The 19,584-nt window shown below is 37.3% G+C and overlaps 2 protein-coding genes across 3 annotated transcripts; one reads left to right on the top strand and one right to left on the bottom strand.

Annotated features, from left to right (window-relative positions):
- The first annotated feature begins 898 nt into the window (after window positions 1-898).
- On the top strand, window positions 899-9,825 carry LOC110786447 (mitochondrial adenine nucleotide transporter ADNT1). The gene is made up of 8 exons (XM_021991004.2): window positions 899-1,368; window positions 1,969-2,017; window positions 3,085-3,248; window positions 3,631-3,668; window positions 5,281-5,393; window positions 5,490-5,603; window positions 8,854-9,195; window positions 9,293-9,825. The coding sequence occupies exons 1-8, from the start codon at window positions 1,205-1,207 to the stop codon at window positions 9,374-9,376; spliced, it is 1,068 nt and encodes a 355-aa protein (XP_021846696.1). The 5' UTR covers window positions 899-1,204; the 3' UTR covers window positions 9,377-9,825.
- Window positions 9,826-10,588: 763 nt separating this feature from the next.
- On the bottom strand, window positions 10,589-18,402 carry LOC110786448 (COP1-interactive protein 1). 2 transcript variants are annotated; one of them, XM_021991005.2, is made up of 4 exons: window positions 18,241-18,402; window positions 17,587-17,695; window positions 15,414-15,588; window positions 10,589-14,902 (listed from the first exon to the last, which is right to left on the bottom strand). In XM_021991005.2, the coding sequence occupies exons 3-4, from the start codon at window positions 15,511-15,513 to the stop codon at window positions 10,863-10,865; spliced, it is 4,140 nt and encodes a 1,379-aa protein (XP_021846697.2). In that variant the 5' UTR covers window positions 15,514-15,588; window positions 17,587-17,695; window positions 18,241-18,402; the 3' UTR covers window positions 10,589-10,862. The 2 variants fall into 2 exon arrangements, with proteins under 2 accessions (XP_021846697.2, XP_021846698.2); XM_021991006.2 differs by having other exon boundaries at window positions 15,414-15,557.
- Between the last annotated feature and the right edge of the window lie 1,182 nt (window positions 18,403-19,584).

Below are 19,584 nucleotides of genomic sequence, written 5' to 3'. Positions count from 1 at the left end.
CAAAAGATGATACGTAAATATATTTTGATCAAATATGAGTTATAATATTTTAGGAAAAATATGGAAAGCAATATAATCCATGAACCGTTTTGCCAAAGAAATCTCGCAAATTTTGATTGGGACACACATGTCCCCTCCTTCTCATCTAGCTATGAAGATGTTACTAGGGACAAATTCTGTTTTCATTTGTTTTCTTTAATTATAGTTGCAAGGTGAGATTTTAGGGATAGTGATTAATATGTTTGTTTGGACATTATATATTTTCTAGAAAAATTTCAAAAGATTATTTGCTACGAAAATAAATAAATTGTTTCGTAATTTAATTTAACTCTATCCCTTTGCTTAAGAAAAATATCGTAGAAGATAATCCAAAAATATACTACGGAGTACTACGTATGTCCCACCTTAATATCCCGGCTACCAATTGCTTGTTGGTTCAACCAACATAAGTTGGTGGGGAACTCACCTTGTGACTTGGAGGTCACAAGTTCGAGCCCCATCAACTGCGAAATGTTTGGGAATGGCTCAAGCGATGACATGCGGAGCTGGGTTGGTTAACCTGTGCGACGTGCTGGTTCAGTTAGGGTCACTTCTTCTTACCTATTAAAAAAAAAAATTGCTTGTTGGTTCAGTGGTGATTGGGGCTGAACTTGGTAGGGAGAACTCGTGTTCGATCCCCCGCAACAACAATTGGGAGGGGATTGAAACCTAACCACCCAGAACTCGCCCCGAATCTGGATTAGCCCCTAAGGGTGAACCAGGTGATAACACCAAAAAAAATCCCGGCTAAAATAATGGATTAACTGATTATCAAACAAAAATGAACCAATCAATTTTGGTAATTAAAAGAAAAAATAAAATAAATTACTTGAGTACGGACTACGGAGTAATACAGACCACAGTCGTACCCTAGCAAAAGCTTACATTTTTATCGGGGATTTACTTGCGCCGGAACGCGGCAACCGTGAAATTCACCACCATCATTATTTTTCGGTCTCTATTGCCCGCTTTCTTCATTTCTTCTCTCACAAAACCATAAACCCTTGTTTACCCTTTTTCTGCCATCTTTCTCTCTCTCCCCCTCCGCCCCCATTTCCACCCGATAAAACCGCATGCTCGATTCTCCCGCCGCCTGAAAGTATCCGTGATTGTCGTTTCCTAGGGTTTATTCTTCTTCGATTTGTGCGTTTTAGAGAGAGAAGAAATGGCGTCGGAAGATGTGAAGCAGCGAGGCGAGGCGGCGGCGGTTACGACGATCGTGAATTTGGCGGAAGAAGCGAAAGCTGCGACTGAAGGCGTTAAATCTCCTAAAAATGCTCTTCTTAGCATTTCTAAATCACTCGCTGCCGGAGGTATCGCCGGTGGATTGTACGTTTTTCTCTCTCTTTCGTCTGTTTCTTCTTTGCTTGTTTCATTTTGGCCGCGTTTGAATTGATTATGATTGAATTTTTGATGTTTTCAAGTGTTTTTAGTAGTATGTGATTAGTTTTGAATGTTTGTGGAATTGATGTACTATTGTTTAAGTTCGTGGAATCGAATGTGTGATTGATACTAGTAGCGCGCTAAGTGTTCGACAAAATGACTGAGAGAAAAGGCAGGGGAAATAAAATTTATGAGGTTTTACAGTGAATTATTATAGGCAACTGCTGTGTTTTTTGATTTTATGGTGCCTTCAGAAATAAATCGATTCAGATTTTCATCATTTTGAGCCGTATGATTAGAGTTTTTTTTTTTCCCGTTTCTTAATTGTTTATGAACATATTTGTTTGAAGTTTACTCTGGAATTACTTGGATATTGTTGTATGTAGTTAATTTGATTGGAAAGTGATGTAATTTGAGTATTGATCCTACCAGTAACTCGCAAATTGCTCGATGAATTGACTGTTTAAAATGATAATCGGTGAACGTCTTTGAAATTTGTGAATTTCGTATCGATTGGCAACTGACTTTTATTTAATTTAATTGCAGGTCACGAACAGCAGTTGCTCCTCTAGAACGGTTGAAAATTTTGCTGCAGGTGAGTTCACATATGCTCCTGCTGCTTTGATCATAAGCTTTTCATCTTTGTAATCTTGATGGTATCATCTGATTAGAATGCACGAGTTGCAGTATCATCTTTTTTGAAGGAGTACTTATTAGTTCCATGCTATGCATTTAAGATACATATGCACTCATTTCACCATGCTACCACTTCCATTCTACTCTATAAACATCTGATCTGTCTGTATATCTATATTTTTTGGTGTGTAATCAGTCTCTGTTCTGTACTACTTCTGTTTGTAAATGGTTTATCAGGTCCTCTTTAGCTTGTTGTTTAAGTTTGAGTTAATTAGTCAGTAAATGATTGATGGAGACCTGATTACGTTACAACAACAACAACAACAACAACAACAACAACAACAACAACAAAGCCTTAGTCCCAAAATGGAGACTTGATTACGTTATTGTTAATTTTTTTGCAAAAATATCATCTTATAAATATCAGTATAATGTTAAATACATGTTGCAAAATGCAAGCTTGCAGTTAAGAATTATGGAAAATGGAAAAGAAAAAGGAATTTTCTTGCTGGATTGAGCCGTCTGTTTTTTCTATACTCTGCCTTTCATGAGGCAATTAGGCAAAGCTGTTACAATTTTGTGGTGAGTTGTGGTGACTGCTGGAGCATGACTGTATACAATGTTATTCATTCTACAGAGTTGTACAAAATAACTAACTGGAGCTAGGGGAAGCATATAATGGTTCTCTTCCATGTAGAAACCTGGAGTATCAGTTTTTTGAGATCAGAAGTGCAAAAGTAATTATTTCTTGTATATGATGTTTATCAATGGAAGACTTATTAGTTATTACAACCATTAGAACTATTTGAAGACTAATGATAGCTTTTTTTGCATTGAAAACAAAAGTCAGCATGTGATGTTTTAGATGTGTTGTTAGTTTTGTCGATAGCGTTTGTATTGATAGATCTCTGTAGGTGCTAGTCCGTTTCTTGAATTGAATGATATTATTGTCAATATCTATGTTTATAGTGGACTTCAAAGTTAAAGTTATTTCTCTTGACAATTTTCTGTTTTTGTTATTCTCAGGTTCAGAATCCTCACAGCATAAAATACAATGGAACAATTCAGGGTTTGAAATATATATGGCAGACTGAAGGATTTCGCGGGCTGTTCAAAGGCAACGGCACTAACTGTGCTCGTATAGTTCCAAATTCAGCAGTGAAATTCTTTAGTTATGAGCAGGCATCCAAGTATGTTATTACTTTTGCTTCTTTTTATTTGGTTTGGCCTTTTCATTTTAGCATGCACTAAAATCCAACATCAACTTAATATGGAATAGACCTTTAGGATTTTATTACTGGTGCTCTTCTGTTATCTTCCCTGAGTAACTATTTTGAACGAAAAATCAGGTAGAAAACCTGTTATTGTGCGGAGAGCTCAGTTTAAGCCATTCCATCTAAAGACTTCTATTTGACAGAGCCTGATGTAGACACTCATATAATCATTTAAAATATTCGTGGTAGAGAAGAATTGAAGTTTATGAAGCCCAGTGCTTTGTATCAATTACTTTTTGCATTAACTTCTGAAGTTAGTTTCTCCGAATTTACTGATGGAAATTTTTTCATCACACAGGGGAATTCTGTGGCTTTATCAGCAGCAAACTGGAAATGGTATGAGCAACAGCATTTTCTGTTGCATATAGCTGGCATTCTGCTCATAGACAGCCTTACTGCCCTTACCTAGAATGTTTGGTTCTTGCGAGTTTTCATGCAAGCTGCTGCTCTGTTTCCTTTTACAAGATGACATAGATAAAGTCATAGATTTATGAGAAAGGGGGAGAGAAGGGGAAAGGAACACACAAAAGTGACTTCTTTTCACTTACAGAAAATTTTGGTCTAATTCTTTTAGTGTGTCTCAGATTGAATCTCTTGATGGGCATCAGAGAGAGCCTAATCTTTTTAGTTTGTGGGCATATGAAACTTATCTGTGCCACTGTGGCATTGGTTTCGCTTGTGGCTTGACCATTTGATGCTTGAATTGGGCTCGGGCTTGACTTGTTTCAATATGAATAATGAATATTTATGCTAAGATTCAGTCGAATTCCCTTCATAGAAAATTTTCTTGCATATAGAAGACACTGTCTGGTTGATTAATTGGAGGCAGTGGAAGGGTTTTTGCTGATCCAGGGGAATTAGGAATGTCTGAAAGCATGGCGTCTTCTTACCCACGATGCTTATTTTGATATGGCTCTCATTAACCTATTCCGGGAGGAAAATGTGGTTATTGCGCTGTTTATAAGGTACTTGAGATCAAAGAAGAAAACAACCACATGTCAGGCAGACAGTCGTGGTGATATGTTAGTGTCCAGACACATGTCTATGCCAGTATGCCTGTAGGCTGGTGGTCTAATAGTTGCTTGTGGAGAGTGAAGCTTTGAAACCCACATAAATTGCATAATAAACACTGGTGGTGATCGGTTTAGTGAAGCCAGTGGCAGTAAAGCAGTTGCGCTTGCAGATCACTGCCGTTGTCGTTTTCCTGTAGTCGCGAGGGCCACTGCCACCGATGCAAGAAGGAGAGAGAGAGAGGGACAGAGAACGAGGGGTGGCAGGTGAAATTTTGAGAAAGCACATAGGATTCTGAGATTTGACTATTTCTTAGGACAAATTTTACGTGTCTCATCTTATCATCTTTTGTGTCCCCTTTTCCTTTTTTTTTTTGGTTAAAGAGGTCTAATGTTTTCGTTAGTATTCCATTGATATGTCAAGTACGCCACAACCATATCAATGGCGCTTTCCGTTTTTTTGTTTTAGAATACACTCTCATATAGGCTTACATACATATAATAAGAGTAACTATGTATGTGTTTTCTAGAAAGTTAAGTTATAAAGATATATAATAACTAAACAAAAACTCGAGTTTGTTCCCGACCTTTCTGGCCTGAGGCTATACTAACTAGTTTTGGTTGACACTCCTTATAAGTTGGAAATTGGAGGAAGAATGAGTGGATATTCGAAGAAATTGTACTAGCCTATTAAGAATGTGCTTTTAGGTTTAAATATTCCTTTGCAGCTTCGCTTGATCATTTATTTTATTGACAGTAACACTCATCTTCGTAGTTACTATCATTTCGTTGCAGTAGCTTTGATACGGTTTATTACCTGATTGACTAATGAGGTCATTGCTTTTTCAAGATGCATTGAATATACTATTGACGGATTGTATGATGATGGGTTGTTATGTGGAGGAGACTCGGATTTATCTTTGCATTAACTTTTGCAGAGAATGCTGAACTGACTCCTGTTTTACGTCTTGGAGCTGGAGCATGTGCTGGAATTATTGCCATGTCAGCAACGTACCCAATGGATATGGTACGAGGCCGGCTGACTGTTCAGGTATCAAACTGAAATTTTCTTCACCAACCAATTTTCAATAAGTACTCCTTTTTGCTGATTAGTTATGCTCCTGTTATTTTCATAATTCATATACAGACCGCTCAATCTCCTCAACAGTATAGAGGAATATATCACGCTCTAACAACTGTTCTCCGAGAAGAGGGTGCCCGGGCCTTGTACAAAGGGTGGCTCCCTTCTGTGATTGGTGTGGTAAGTATTACTCCCTCCTTCCAGTTTAATTGTTGCATAAGGTTTCACGAAGTTTTAAACGATAAGTTGTTGTGATACAGTGTATTTTTTAATAGAAAAAGTAGATGCGATGGAAGATAATGGATGGATTTTTTAATGGAATGAAAGAATGTTTGACAGTGAGAAGAGAGAGGTGATAAAATATTCGTGGGTTTATACTTTATACAATAAAAGGGAGTGTGTCAATTAAATCGGGACGAACATAAATGGAAAGTGATACTTAAATTGGGACCGCAGGAGTTCTCTATTGTTGCTTAAATTTTTGAGTCTATTAACTAGTTGGATATAGCTGTTAGTCGGGCATAACTCGGGCTTAATTGTTCTCTGCTCTTAAAACTTTGAGTTAGCTTGCTAGCCGCCTAGGCTCTCAATATCAAGTAGTAGGGGTGGTTTGTCGCAGGCTAGCAGCAGTGGCGATGGTGGGGGGGGGGGGGGGGGGGTGGGGTGGGAACGTTTTGGTCTTGTTAGAAGTTGTTTGTTATCCTTGCTATGACTAAGTAAACACGGTATTGAGGCATTAAAGTGTTGCAAATTTGTTAAAACGAATATGCAATCAGTGGGGGATTTTTATTGAATTACCCACTACTCTAGCCAACTTGGCGAGTTAGATTTGAAATATCGCATCTCAATTTTCAAGTGATGCTTTGTTACATGTTCTTTAGACTCAAAAAAAATGACAAGTATAATGTTATTATTTATTTTAATTTGTGGACATTCATGGGTATTGTAGTGCTTATAACTGTTGGAAAACCTCATAATTTCTGCCCACGTTCTTTTAACTAAACAAACACCTTTCCGTACAAATCTAATGGTTCATGAATTGAAATAATCCAATCGTTAATTCCATTTTTTAAGCCTTGAATTGGAGTTTTTTACTTATGATGTGCCCGTTTTTCCCTTTACCTCCTTTAGATCTTCATACGAGCATCCTACACTAACTTAACCATTAATGATACGAGCGTGCAAAGTTACCTGATTCGTGGTTCGCTTCGGTACGGGTTCGGGGTTCGTGGGTGGCTGATTTTTGGTTCGTGGGAGGGGTTTGGAATTATTTTGTGTTATTAAAAAAAGTGTCCTTAATAATATGACACCATCATTCGAATTGAGGCCTAAACTGTATATGTGGAGTATGATTTTGAGAATTTGAGTAATAAAAGCATGATGAACTGCCAAATCAATGCAACAATATTATAAGACCATGATCAATGCAACAATAGCGCAGAAAAAAAGTAAATAATAAAACAAATAAAAGAAAAAGTACAAAACAAAGTAAAAAAATAAAACAAAAATAAAACACACCCATGTGCATCAGCAAATAGTAGACTAATAGTAAAAAATAAAACAAACAAAACAAAAAGTACAAGACACTGAGATAGTAAAAAAATAAACACACAAAAACAACCCTTCACCTTCACCATGGAGTAGCTCGCAACTTGCAGCCATGGTGTTTTTATATTCAGCAAGATGAAAGAACAACAAAAACATTAATTGACGGTCGTAATCAACACGTATGTCCTTCTCAAACAAAAGCCCCAACATATTATATCTTCTATCTACTTCCCGTACCTTCAATCTTGAAGACTAGGGTTTTGGTTTGGTTCGCGAAACATCGTGAATTGGATCGCCGACGAACCGCAAATCGGTACGGGGAGAACCGGTTCGCGGTTCGAGGGGGTTAAGCGCGAACCAGGTAACGCTGATACTGTGTGCAGGGTTTGAGTTTGATATTTTGAAATAATTTTTAAAAAAGGAAATTACACCCATTTCAATATAGTTGTTTAAGCCTAAGTTTGAGTAGGAACCATGAATGCACATAAAACTTCAGTTTCCTACATTTACCAACGATGGCATGAGTCTAGTATCTTAGTGTACCTTGTAGCACAACTCCCTTAGTGCTAGAGATACCTTCGATTGCCTAAGTGTACCATGTATAGCTAGAAAGTTACGAACACACAAATCATTCACTCGTATGCTCGTTCACACACTTGCTAATCTAAGTGCCTTAGGTTTTCCTTTCTCATTGTAAATGTAAGTAGGAAGATAAATGATAGAGAGCACAAGAGAGCTTAAGAATATTCATTTGCTTGTATTGAAAAACTCTATGAGTACAAATGAAAGCCTTGATGCCTAGTTATAGGCCACCTCCACCTATCTCTAGAATATTCCTACCCTAGAATAATTTATACACTTGAAAGAAAACCCTAAACTTCTGTAGAATTCACCCTCTTTAGGAACTCCTACATACACAGAGATTTGTAGAAATATCTGACAACATGTACAAGAGTGTTCTAGAGTTTTCTATCTAGAACTAAAACTTCAAGAAAAACCCATGCTCGAATGCTCAAGACATCGCCAAGGTATTCTAGAAGCTTTCAGGCCCATCCTGGCTGTCTACTTCCAAAGAGGCCTTTCTGGGCCTGAACCGGAAAGGCGGAAACTGGCCGGACCATCATTTTCATCGGGCCATAACAGGTGGGACCCCCAAGTTTCATCCCCAACGGACTTCATATGGTCCCCCAAACAATCCATTATAGAGTTACTGTTATGTGAGCGTTTACTGATTTATGGCTAATCGCAAATAAACCTCTTTAGGGGAAGACTGTTCCTAGGCGCGGCCCCATGCGATGGTTTACCACATTGCCTTGTGATGCTCAACACGCTTGTTGTTACTTGTGATGTCCAACGCCCGCATGCTATTGCATGAGATAATGTGGGAGGCTATCCGTGGCATACATACATAGAGCTTAGCTGGCAAGATATCAAGAAATTAATGGCTAAATAGCTAACGATATAAGGAAATCAATTAGTCGAGGGATGTAGCCACAATAGAGAGTTTTTTAAGCTTAAGGCAGCATTTTCCAGATTCTTAGAGACAAGTATCAGCTTGAATGGAATGATACCATATGTTTTCACAAGTGATCTATAGCTTGGTATAGTTGTTGGTTGGGGATTCACCTCGTAACCTCGAGGTCACAATGCTGAATCCTCTCAAGTCTCAACTGCAAGTGCGTGGGGTGTGGAGGATCCCTTTACCCTTCCCCACTTCCAAATGCTTGGCTCGCAAAAACTAGGCTATAATTGGGTTGAGTTTCAATTAGGAACCTCCCTTGCTTTTTATAAAAACACACAAACAGGAAGGAAAAGATAAATTGTGACTTGTGAGACTTGAATTTATTCACTTAACAGTCCTAATGACTTCCGTTATCTACAGGTACCTTATGTGGGTCTCAATTTTGCTGTATATGAATCACTGAAAGACTGGTTGATCAAAGAAAAAGCATTTGGGCTTGTTCAGGACAATGAGTTGAGTGTAACAACAAGGCTTGGATGCGGTGCTGTTGCTGGGACTATTGGCCAGACTGTTGCTTACCCTCTTGATGTTGTACGCCGAAGAATGCAGATGGTCGGCTGGAAAGATGCATCTACTGTTATTACTGGCGATGGGCAAAAGATTGCACTTGAGTATACAGGTATGATTGATGCCTTCAGGAAGACAGTTCGATATGAGGGTTTTAGGGCTTTGTACAAGGGCTTGGTACCAAATTCTGTGAAGGCAAGTTGTTCTCCCCCATCTTCGTAATAAGAAATACTTGCTATTTTACATTTTCTTTTTTGGTCATTGTCTTATTTCTGAATTATAAATGCTTCAGGTGGTTCCATCCATTTCAATTGCATTTGTCACATACGAAGTTGTGAAAGATTTACTTGGGGTGGAGATGAGAATATCAGATTGAAGCGGAAGGGTATTTTTTCAGTTTTTGCTAGAGTGCAAACAGTAAAAGGTAAATTCATGAGGGAATATTCTTTTGCGGTTGACGATTATTTTCGAAAGCCGTATCTATGGCTACAAACAGAAGTGCTGTTACTTGCCGTCATGTGATCATCTAAATTCCCCATTTGATTTTGCCATTTTAATTTATTTGGTATTCAATAAAGAATAGCCTGTATTATCCTAGATTTCCTAGGAGATTGATGATACCTTAACCCTTATATCAATAATTTTATAGATGGTTTTATCTCACCGGTGTTTATCTTCAATGTCGTTGGCCGTAATATTTGTTTTTGCTGAATCAGCTCACATAATGGTGTAAAATGGCATTACGTGATGTCTTCTGTATGCGAAACTGAATTTAGCACCTGTAAATTACTGATCTATGAGTTGCATGATAGTCATTTTGATGTACTTGCAGTTTTGTTTTCCTATCTTTCATTACATTCAAGGTTTGATGCGGAGTGGTGGCTTGGTGATTATAAGAGTAGTACTCCGTAATATTATTTTTGTTGTGTTCATCTGTTTGGAGTACGGGTGTTAATAAGCCGAGCGAGACTGGTCTCGGCTCGAAGCTCGTAAGCTAAGGTTCGGCTCATGGGAAATTGGGCTCGGGCATGAGCTCGAAACATTAATACCGAGCTCGGTTTAGCTCGAAACATTAATACTGATCTCGGTTTAGCTCGAAACTCAGTAGACTCGGTTGAGGTTCAATAGGCTCGTTTGAGGTTGATCATTAAATGTTTAACTAAGAAACATGTTGATCAATAAATATCTATTGAAAATTATTTTATGCAGAAAATTATTTTACGAAAAATACATATATTGAAAAGAACTCGAGCTTATTCACTAGCTTTCGAGTCGAGCCGAGCTATCGATAGCTCAAGCTTGGCTCATTAAGATTTCGAGTTGAACTTGAACTCGAGTTGAGCCTGCTCGTATCGAGCGTCGAACGAGCTTTATCGAGCCGAGCATCAAGTAGTTTCCGAGCAGGCTCAGCTCGGCTTGTTAACACCCCTAGTATGGAGGGCATCAGGCACCAAGGCAAGGCAAGCATCTCTTATATCTCACCCCCAAAACATGTTTCAATACCAAATGAAACTGAAGAAGCTGAATTAAGAAAGACATTTTGGAAGAAAAGTACAACGAAGTAAATTTCATTTGTAGAAACATTCGATCCAACAAATAATAAAAACATGACATTTATTTTGATATCAGGTAAAAGAATAAATCGAGTGCCCAAATATCTGGACTGAAGGGAAACACACCGAAAAGACTACTTACTTCAAAGACAAAAGACACAGGAATATACTCATATATACTCTATTTAACACCCATGACACAATCGACCCACTATAGAAGACAATGAAACAATATCAAATTAACAATCCCTGAGCCAAAATTAAAAACATGACTCTCCAAAAAACAAGAACAAAAGGTTTCTATCTACTCTACCTCTTCTGTGAAATCATCTTTGAGACAAACTTCTTGAGCTCATCGTATCGGGAATGCACATCATCGTGCCACAAGCACAGCTGCCTTATTGCTTCGCGTTTCTCTTCACCGAGGGCTGATACCAGCTCGTCTTTCTCTTTCAACGCGAATCCTATCTCCGCTGTTGCCTTCTTCAGCTCTTTTACTGCAGAAACTAACTTTTCTTTTTCTCCCTTTTCATTGTCAAACTCCACTTCCAACTTACCAATCTTATCTTTCATCATTACTCCTTGTTCTCTCTCATTCTTCAATTTCTCAGCTAGACTTACCAACTGTTCTTTCAACTGTTTTCCTTCAACATTCTTCCCTACCGCACAGTGCTTCAAGGTTTGAACCTCTTCTGACATGTTGAAGATATTATTTGAGAAATTCTTGTGATCTTCCTCGAACTTCTTCACGATTGACTCCATTTCAGATAATGATTTGTTCACATTATCTGAGATATTCACTATTGTTCCACGGTAAGCTTCAGTGTTAGCAGCAAGTAGTTGAGAAAGCTGAGTGATTTTGTCTTCTAGCTCTTTGCACTCTTCTTGATATTTCAACTCCGCAATCTTGAAGTCCTCTTCTTTTTCAGTTAGTAGTTGCTCTGTGATTCGGAGCTTTTGGTTTGCTAGGCGAAGCTGAACTTCAATTGTCCGCGTTTTCTCCCAAGCAGTCTTCTCTTCATCTGTAGCTACCTCAAGATCTCTTTTCAGGTCTTCAACTAATATCTCAAGCTCCAAAATCTTCTCATCTTTTGCTTCACTACTCATGCTCAAATCTTCCTTTAGTTCCCAAACTGTCCCATTTGCTACTTGGAGTTCCGCCTCAATCTCTTGAAGACGAGTTTCAAGTTGGTCACACTGCTCTCTTCTATTGATCAATTCATCCTCTAATTCTTTTACAAACTTTTGATGATCATCTATTTTGTATTTCAGCTCAGCATTCTCAGTTTCTAGCAGGTTTAGACCCTCCAATTTTTCCTGTTTCTCCTTTTCAATCTGTTCCTCCAACTGGCTTTTAATGGTCTGAACTGCTTCTGATTCCTGCTTCAAATTGCCGATCTCCGTCATTAAGGCTGTAATCTTGGAAGATGCTTCATTCTCCTCATCCTCAAGCCTCCTCTGGAAGGTAGATAACTCATCTGTTGCCTCCTGTAATGCTTTCTCAAGGTCACGAATCCTGTCTTGCAACCTTTCGGTCTCCTCTCTTAGTTGAGTAGCCTCGTTGCTGGTTGATATAGTTTGCTCTTCAAGTCCTGTTTTGTGGCTATGTAGAGTTTCCACTTCAACTTCTCGGTCCATTAACTTGGCTGACAGAGTTTCCTTTTCTTCAAAAAGTCGCTTCAGAAGGGCATCGCTGCTAGTTAATTTCTCGTGCAAACCTTCTATTTGTATCCGATACTCTGCAATATCCTCATCTTTTCTCTCAAGGTCCAATTTCAACTCCCTTTCCTGAACTTGTAAGATCTTCATTTCATGCTCTAATGAGCTGACCTGTTCCTGTAATTCCTTTATTTGAGATGATGCTTCACCACTTCTTCCAGCCATCTGTTCTTCCAGTTGACTTTTCTCAACAGAAATTTTTTCTATTTCTTGTGTATAGTCGTTGACTTGGGCTGTCAGGGCTTCAATTCTGGAATTTGACTCGCTCTCCGTAACCTCCAGTTTCTTTTGGAGAGAAGATATCTGCTCTTCTCTTTCCTTTGACATCATCTCCATCTGTGAAATCTGTGCCTTTAACTCTTCTACCTCCTCACCCAACTGTCTGGCTTCCTCTGATTTATTCTCAAACTGCTCTTCTTTTTCTCTTTTCTCACCAAATAGTGTCTCTAATTCGAGTTTCAAACTGCTTATCTCTTCCTCCAGTGCCTTTATTTGTTCTGAAGCTCCAGTTGTATGTACATCGTGCATCTCCCTTAGGGATGAGAATTCCCTTTCCCGCTCAGCCAATTTATCATTTGAGTTGTTAGACTCAGCTTTCAGCTCTTCCAGGGTAACCTCTGCTTGCTGGAATTTATCGGTCAGTTGCGAGATTTTCTGAGAGAGGGAACTGTTTTCTTCTTCAGCAGCTTTCAAGGATTCCTTCAAGTTTTCTGTTTCCTGTTTTGACGAGTCCAGTTCGAGTTTCAAATTGTTTGTCTCCTCTTCCAAAGCCTTCACTTGTTCTGAAGACCCAGTTGTATGTGCCTCGTGCATCTCCTTTAGAGATACAAACTCTCTTTCCCGCTCAGCCAATTTATCATTCGAGTTGGTAGACTCAGCTTTCAGCTCATCCAGGGTATCCTCTGCTTGCTGGAGTTCACCTGTCAGTTGTGAAATTTTCTGAGAGAGAGAACTGTTTTCTTCTTCAGCAGCTTTCATGGATTCCTTCAAGTTTTCTGTTTCCTGTTTTGACGAGTCCAATTCGAGCCTCAAATTGTTTGTCTCTTTCTCCAGTGCCTTTATTTGTTCTGAAGCTCCGGTTGTATGTACATCGTGCATCTCCCTTAGGGATGAGAATTCCCTTTCTCGTTCAACCAATATTTCTTTTGAGTAGTTAAACTCAGCTTTCAGTTCTTCTAGGGTATCCTGTGATTGCTTGAGTTCATCTGTCAGTTGTGAAATTTTCTGAGAGAGAGAACTGTTTTCTTCTTCAGCAGCTTTCATGGATTCCTTGAAGTTTTCTGTTTCCTGTTTTGACGAGTCCAATTCAAGCTTCAAATTGTTTGTCTGCTCCTCCAGAGCTTTTATTTGTTCTGAAGCTCCAGTTGTATGTACATCGTGCATCTCCCTTAGGGATGAGAATTCCCTTTCTCGTTCAAACAATATTTCTTTTGAGTTGTTAGACTCAGCTTTCAGCTCTTCCAGGGTAACCTCTGCTTGCTGGAATTTATCGGTCAGTTGCGAGATTTTCTGAGAGAGGGAACTGTTTTCTTCTTCAGCAGCTTTCAAGGATTCCTTCAAGTTTTCTGTTTCCTGTTTTGACGAGTCCAGTTCGAGTTTTAAATTGTTCGTCTCCTCTTCCAAAGCCTTCACTTGTTCTGAAGCTCCAATTGTATGTGCCTCGTGCATCTCCCTTAGAGATAAGAACTCTCTTTCCCGCTCAGTCAATTTATCATTTGAGTTGGTAGACTCTGCTTTCAGCTCTTCCATGGTATCTCGTGCCTGCTTGAGCTCATCAGTCACTTGTGACATTTTCAAAGAAAGAGACACGTTTTCCTCTTCAGCAACTTTCACAGTCTCCTTTAAGTGTTCTGTTTCCTGCTTTGACGAGTCTAATTCCAGTTTTATCCGAGAGATTTCTTGTGCAGCTGTCTCTAATTCAACCTCAAGCCTTTTACTCTCACTCTGCAGCTGATTGACTTCGCCTTTCAAATTATCTACGTTGTGATTCCCTTCTTCAAGTCTTTTAATAAAATCTTCTTTCTCCGTAGCTTGACTATCTCTATCTCTGACCAGTTCTTCAATTTGTTGATTCAGTTCAGCTTCAGTCTTCACAAAGTTCTCCAATTTTGACTTTAGCTCTTCTTTTTCTTCAAGGATTTCTGATTTCTCAGAATCCAATCGTTGAACCTCTACTTTCAAATCTTCCACTGTTCTGTCTGAATCTTGTTGTTTTGTCAGTAGTGTCTTGTTCTCTGATTCAATCAAGATTTTCTCATTGCATATTGTTGCCAACTCATTTTCGAGATCTGCAACTTTGAGTTTTGCTGCTTCAAGCTCTTGCTGGAGTCCATCTGTGTCTTCATTTTCCTCTATTAGTTTTCCATTTTTGTCGTCTTTTCCCTTGGAAGAATGATCAGAGTCGGAGCCAGACTCTGATTCTGAGGAGGAAGATAACTTCTCTTTCTTTTGCTGTGGCTTGTTAACTTTGTCCTTCAGTTTTCCAGTGAGATTATCATATTGAGAAAAGAGTGATTCATATTGTTTATGGAAATCCTCAACGAGTTCAGCAAGAGGCCCTCTTTTTGTTTCCTCACTTTCTTCGTTGCTCTCCACAAGTTTCAGTAATCTTTGCTTCTTCTCCTCCATGTCTACAAATACACAGTAAACTCATTAATTCAGGCATTTAGATTGTACCTGGAAATAATTTTCTTATTTTGACAGAGGAAACAACTACTGATCTGTTTTACAGTCCTAGCTTGACCTTAGTTAAGCCTGGACAAGAGGACATGGGTTTTATGGTTGCCAATGAGAAAGTGAGAACTTTCCAAATGTTGGATGCTTTGATTACACTAAGATATACAGTGGAATTACTGAGAAAGTTTTTTTTTTGTTTGTTTCATTTTGGGCGTAGGATGTCTTTTTTAGTTTTTTCTATGATAGACAAATCAAGAAAATTCAGATTTTCCCATTACACCTCTCTTCTTTGCAGAGCATATTTTTGTAAGCGGAGCACTCATTATGGAATAGCCAAGCACTTACACCCCAATTGTGCAGATTATAATTTACAAGTTATGCACAGGCCATCGAAAACATGGGAAAATTGGAGAACTTGATCCTCCAGCAGTTTTTAGGATAGATTTGCATGCTAAAGGAACATACCTTTTTTTATTTCTTTCAGCTTCTCATGTTGTTCAGGATCAGTATGCTTTTCAACAAAGGACTTTATTGAATTTCTCATGCGGTGACTCTTCTTTGTCATTTTGACTAGCTGTTCACCTCGAATTTGCTTCAGCGTCTATACATCTGTTAGCCCAAGACAGGGAAAACTCAGTACCTGGGATAAACAAATAGATGCATGTTTTGTTACTGTCATCTGCAAATTGAAAATTCTGGTTTTCTTTTGATAAAGATGGGTAGATTTTGGAAATACATTTTGTATGCTTTCTGTAAATTCTGTGATCTACCAGAAAATGCAACCTTATCAGTTATCTTATCACCCACTGGAATTTATCATATATATAAGGTATACAATTAGTTTCTAACTATCCTCAAATAGAATAGACTTGCATTTAGGTGTCGATCCACCTGGTCTTGAGTTGGTAAAAAACAAACTAAGCAAATTGAGGGTTAAAATCTTCATTACTCTACAATTTACCTTTACCTGTATACATAATATTTCTCTAATTGAACCAAGGAACATAAATTAACTTATCTAGTTTTCCTCCATAACCATCAGAATCCGCACCATTTACAAGCATAGGCCAATGCAGTTGACAATTGTTAGATTAAAGTCCTAAAATCCTACGATTAGCTCTGTACTTAAATCAAGAATCAAACATCTATCTCATTTAGATAAGCTTTTCTGGATAGCTAAACTACTAAAGGTCTACATAAGAACCAAATTTACATTATTTTTTTTGGGTTGACAAGGAAGTACAGAATTCAATACATGAAAACAATACCCATCCCAGGTCGCCGTGCTTCACAAGCCTACAGGTTCTTTATAACATCAAGAAGATGCGAATTCGATTATCATTTCACCCTAGGGATGAAACTATATTTTACTCGTGTATATGGAGGTGTGCATCTTATGGTACAATTTAATGCAGTTTCATATAATCGCAAACTAAATCGTACAAATTATGGTTCTATGTTTTTTCTAATCACCCCATAATAAAAGATTTGGTGATGTGATCTGCGGTTCAATACAGTCCACATCAAAAACCTAGCTAGAATACATGAACAAATAGGCACAGAAAAACTAAAAAAATGTACGCCAATTGATTATTGAACATAAATACGTATTGAACTCACGACATATTCACATATATAATATGTATAAAAGCAAATCTGAAAAACCAGCTGACATGCATTAGCCTTCCTAAAAACACGTTTAAACAAATATCATCAGCAAATGTTCTGGCCATCATAATCCAACTTAAAAGTTAAAATAATGTAAGGAATCCTAAGTTACCTTCAATTGTTCAACATTTCTGTATTATTGTAAACAAAATCATTGACTGGTGTACTTTATTTGACAAACATCATGTGGTGCCATGTTTCACAATACACAAGCAGCCAAATTAATCAACAGTTTTACGAAGTACTCCGTATTTTTTTTTGAACATTAGTACTCTATGAGAAAACAGCTTGAGCATGACAAAAGTGAGTTGTTCCTTTTTTGTAATTGTCTACTGTCTGTACGTAGTACTCCATATTCGAGATCTGATTTGGTGCCATACTAAACCCAAACATACTTCACATGAGATTTTCCATAACTCTCCAATGGGGACAAAAAACAACAGTTTTGCGTAGTCCAAGACTATCCCCGTTACAAAATTAATAGTCATGTTGATAGCGTAATTTTATCTATATACTGTGATAACGGACCGAGGAGTAAATATAAAAACTGATAACAATTAAACAGTAATTAAACTCGTAAAGACAGAAACCTCAATTTAACTTCTACGGAGTATAACATATCAGATGCACCCGGTTCACCGTGCATCGTGCACTCTCATAAAAGATGTGATAGAGACCACCAAAGTGCATAAAATTACCTTTGGGTTTACGGCCTACACCTAATAATTTTCATTTAACTTCTAACATAACAATATCATCTGAGCTTCTCAGAAGAAAAAAATAAAAAATAAAAATCTATTTAATCGCAAATTTAAAATGAAAAATAAATCAATATCATGTATCAGTAAAATTTAGAAAAAACTTCATAATTCCTCAAAATTCGTAGAACTTAATTTATCGGAAAATCGATGCACTGAATCTATCGAAGTTAATATTCATCGGAATTCTGAAGCTAAATAATTGTCTTCACCTTAGAGAATCAGCGAAGATATCAGCAATCGGGTTGAGTTCATGCACTTGTAAATCCAGGCTTTCCAGTTCAAATATTGTAGTAACCGTCAGAATCTCGCTCAAGTTGCCTAGGGAGAAAGAGAAAAACATGAATCAGAATTCCAGAAAGCACAAATTTGACGAATCTTCGTGAAAAGGAGAGAGAGAAAAAAAGGAACTCAAACAACAACTTTACAACTAAGCAGAGCAACTCCAGTGAGCCAAAAAAAAGTCGAAAAACCGAAAAGCTCATCAAAACTTTTCAAATTTCAAAAGATCGACAGCGACAAATTGAAGTAGTTCAAATTAAAATTTGATCAAACAACAAATTTCAATTGGAATTCAACAAAAATCATTGAATTCGCAATTGATTGATTAATTTTCCAGAAATTTGAAGCTTACCTGAATAAATTAAGAGAAGCTTAAACGACGAAAAATCAATCGAAATTCAGCAAAAAAATCATCTGATCATAGTGAAATCAAAGTCGAAAATTCTTATTTTGAAGTTACAAAATTAAAAGAAGCTCAAACAACAAAATTCAATCAGAATTCAACACAAAATCATCCAATAACAGTAGAATTAAAGCTGAAAGTAGTAATTCTTCCATTAATTATCCAGAAAATTGAAGGTTACCTGAAAAAAAAAAGTAGCACAAACACTCAGCAGAAGTTGAACTACCAGGAAAGAGGAGAGAGAAAGTGAAATGAGTTTTCGCAAAGAGGATTTGTCTGATTTGGAGCCTAAAATAAAAATAATAATAATAAAGTCTTAAAATGACTAGCACATCATTTGGAGCTTCAGAAAAACCAAATCTATTTTCTATTTTATTTATTTGTTTTAATCGTAATGGATGGAATCTCTGTAGAGGTACCTTTCTGTCGAAATTACCCTCTTGAATTTGTTGTTATTACGTGATTTTTGTTATTTATATAGGCTGGCAAGCGGCATTGATAACATGGTTCAAGTAAGGCTGGCGAAGTGCCCAGAGGCCGAGAGCTTCGTTTGTTGGCAGATTTTGATAAATCGATGTTGAAGGATGAAGGTTTATTTTTGTTGGGTGTGAATCAATTACAATTTTTATTTTTTATATTGTTATACTATCGGATTCTGTTATTGAAAGTTTTTACATTTTGAAATGTGTTTAAACTTTAAAATATGAAAAATTTACGGTATATCTACAATATTATATACTATGAACTTCATAAAGATTGTTGTGGGCCAGGGTCTGAACGGGTCCGGTTAATGTCAAGCCCACTCTACTTCGTACCGGACTGGGTGGGAATAGGTCCACGAGTCTTTGTGTCGGGTCGAGTCGTGTCTTGTCTTATTGTGCTTTTTTCAACAAAATAAGACTCAAACCCAACCATGACTTCGTGCTCGTGTTGAGCTGTACTTTTTTTTGTGCATGGTTGGATCGGGCCTTGATCCAGCCCGCCCTACAATAATCTTTAAATGCACTGTTGACATTTTACACTATTCATTTACAAACATTGACCATATTTGTTACTAATATGTAAAGCTAAATTTTGTATTTTTCATTGTTATTGGGTTAATCTATTTTATAATTTCATAACATACTGAGTAAAATTTTTATAATTTTTACTGATATGTAAGATATTGATGGTCATAGTTACTCGTATATAAATAGTATAGAAAATCAAAATGATGCCTCTATAATGAAACTGAGGAAGTACATCAAAACATTATCATGTGAGAAAAATGTAGTAATTTACTAATTTGTGATCATGTTGGAGTAGATTTTATTGATACATATTTTGAAAATATCAATTTTTTAATAATTTTTACTTATACATAATTCAAAATATTACAAGTTAAATTAAAGTAATAGACCGGAATCAGACATGTTGTGTAGTGAAGTATTTCTTTTTTGTTATAATGAACTTCTTTTCTCACCTGATTTTTACTTATATAAATTTATTGAAACTTATTTTAGTTGTAAACTAGATTTTAGCCCGT

This window comes from Spinacia oleracea, chromosome 6 (assembly GCF_020520425.1).
Source record: "Spinacia oleracea cultivar Varoflay chromosome 6, BTI_SOV_V1, whole genome shotgun sequence".
NCBI lineage: Eukaryota > Viridiplantae > Streptophyta > Magnoliopsida > Caryophyllales > Amaranthaceae > Spinacia > Spinacia oleracea.
Note: the sequence above shows the minus strand (reverse complement) of the source record. Positions and strands in the feature narration are given on the sequence as shown.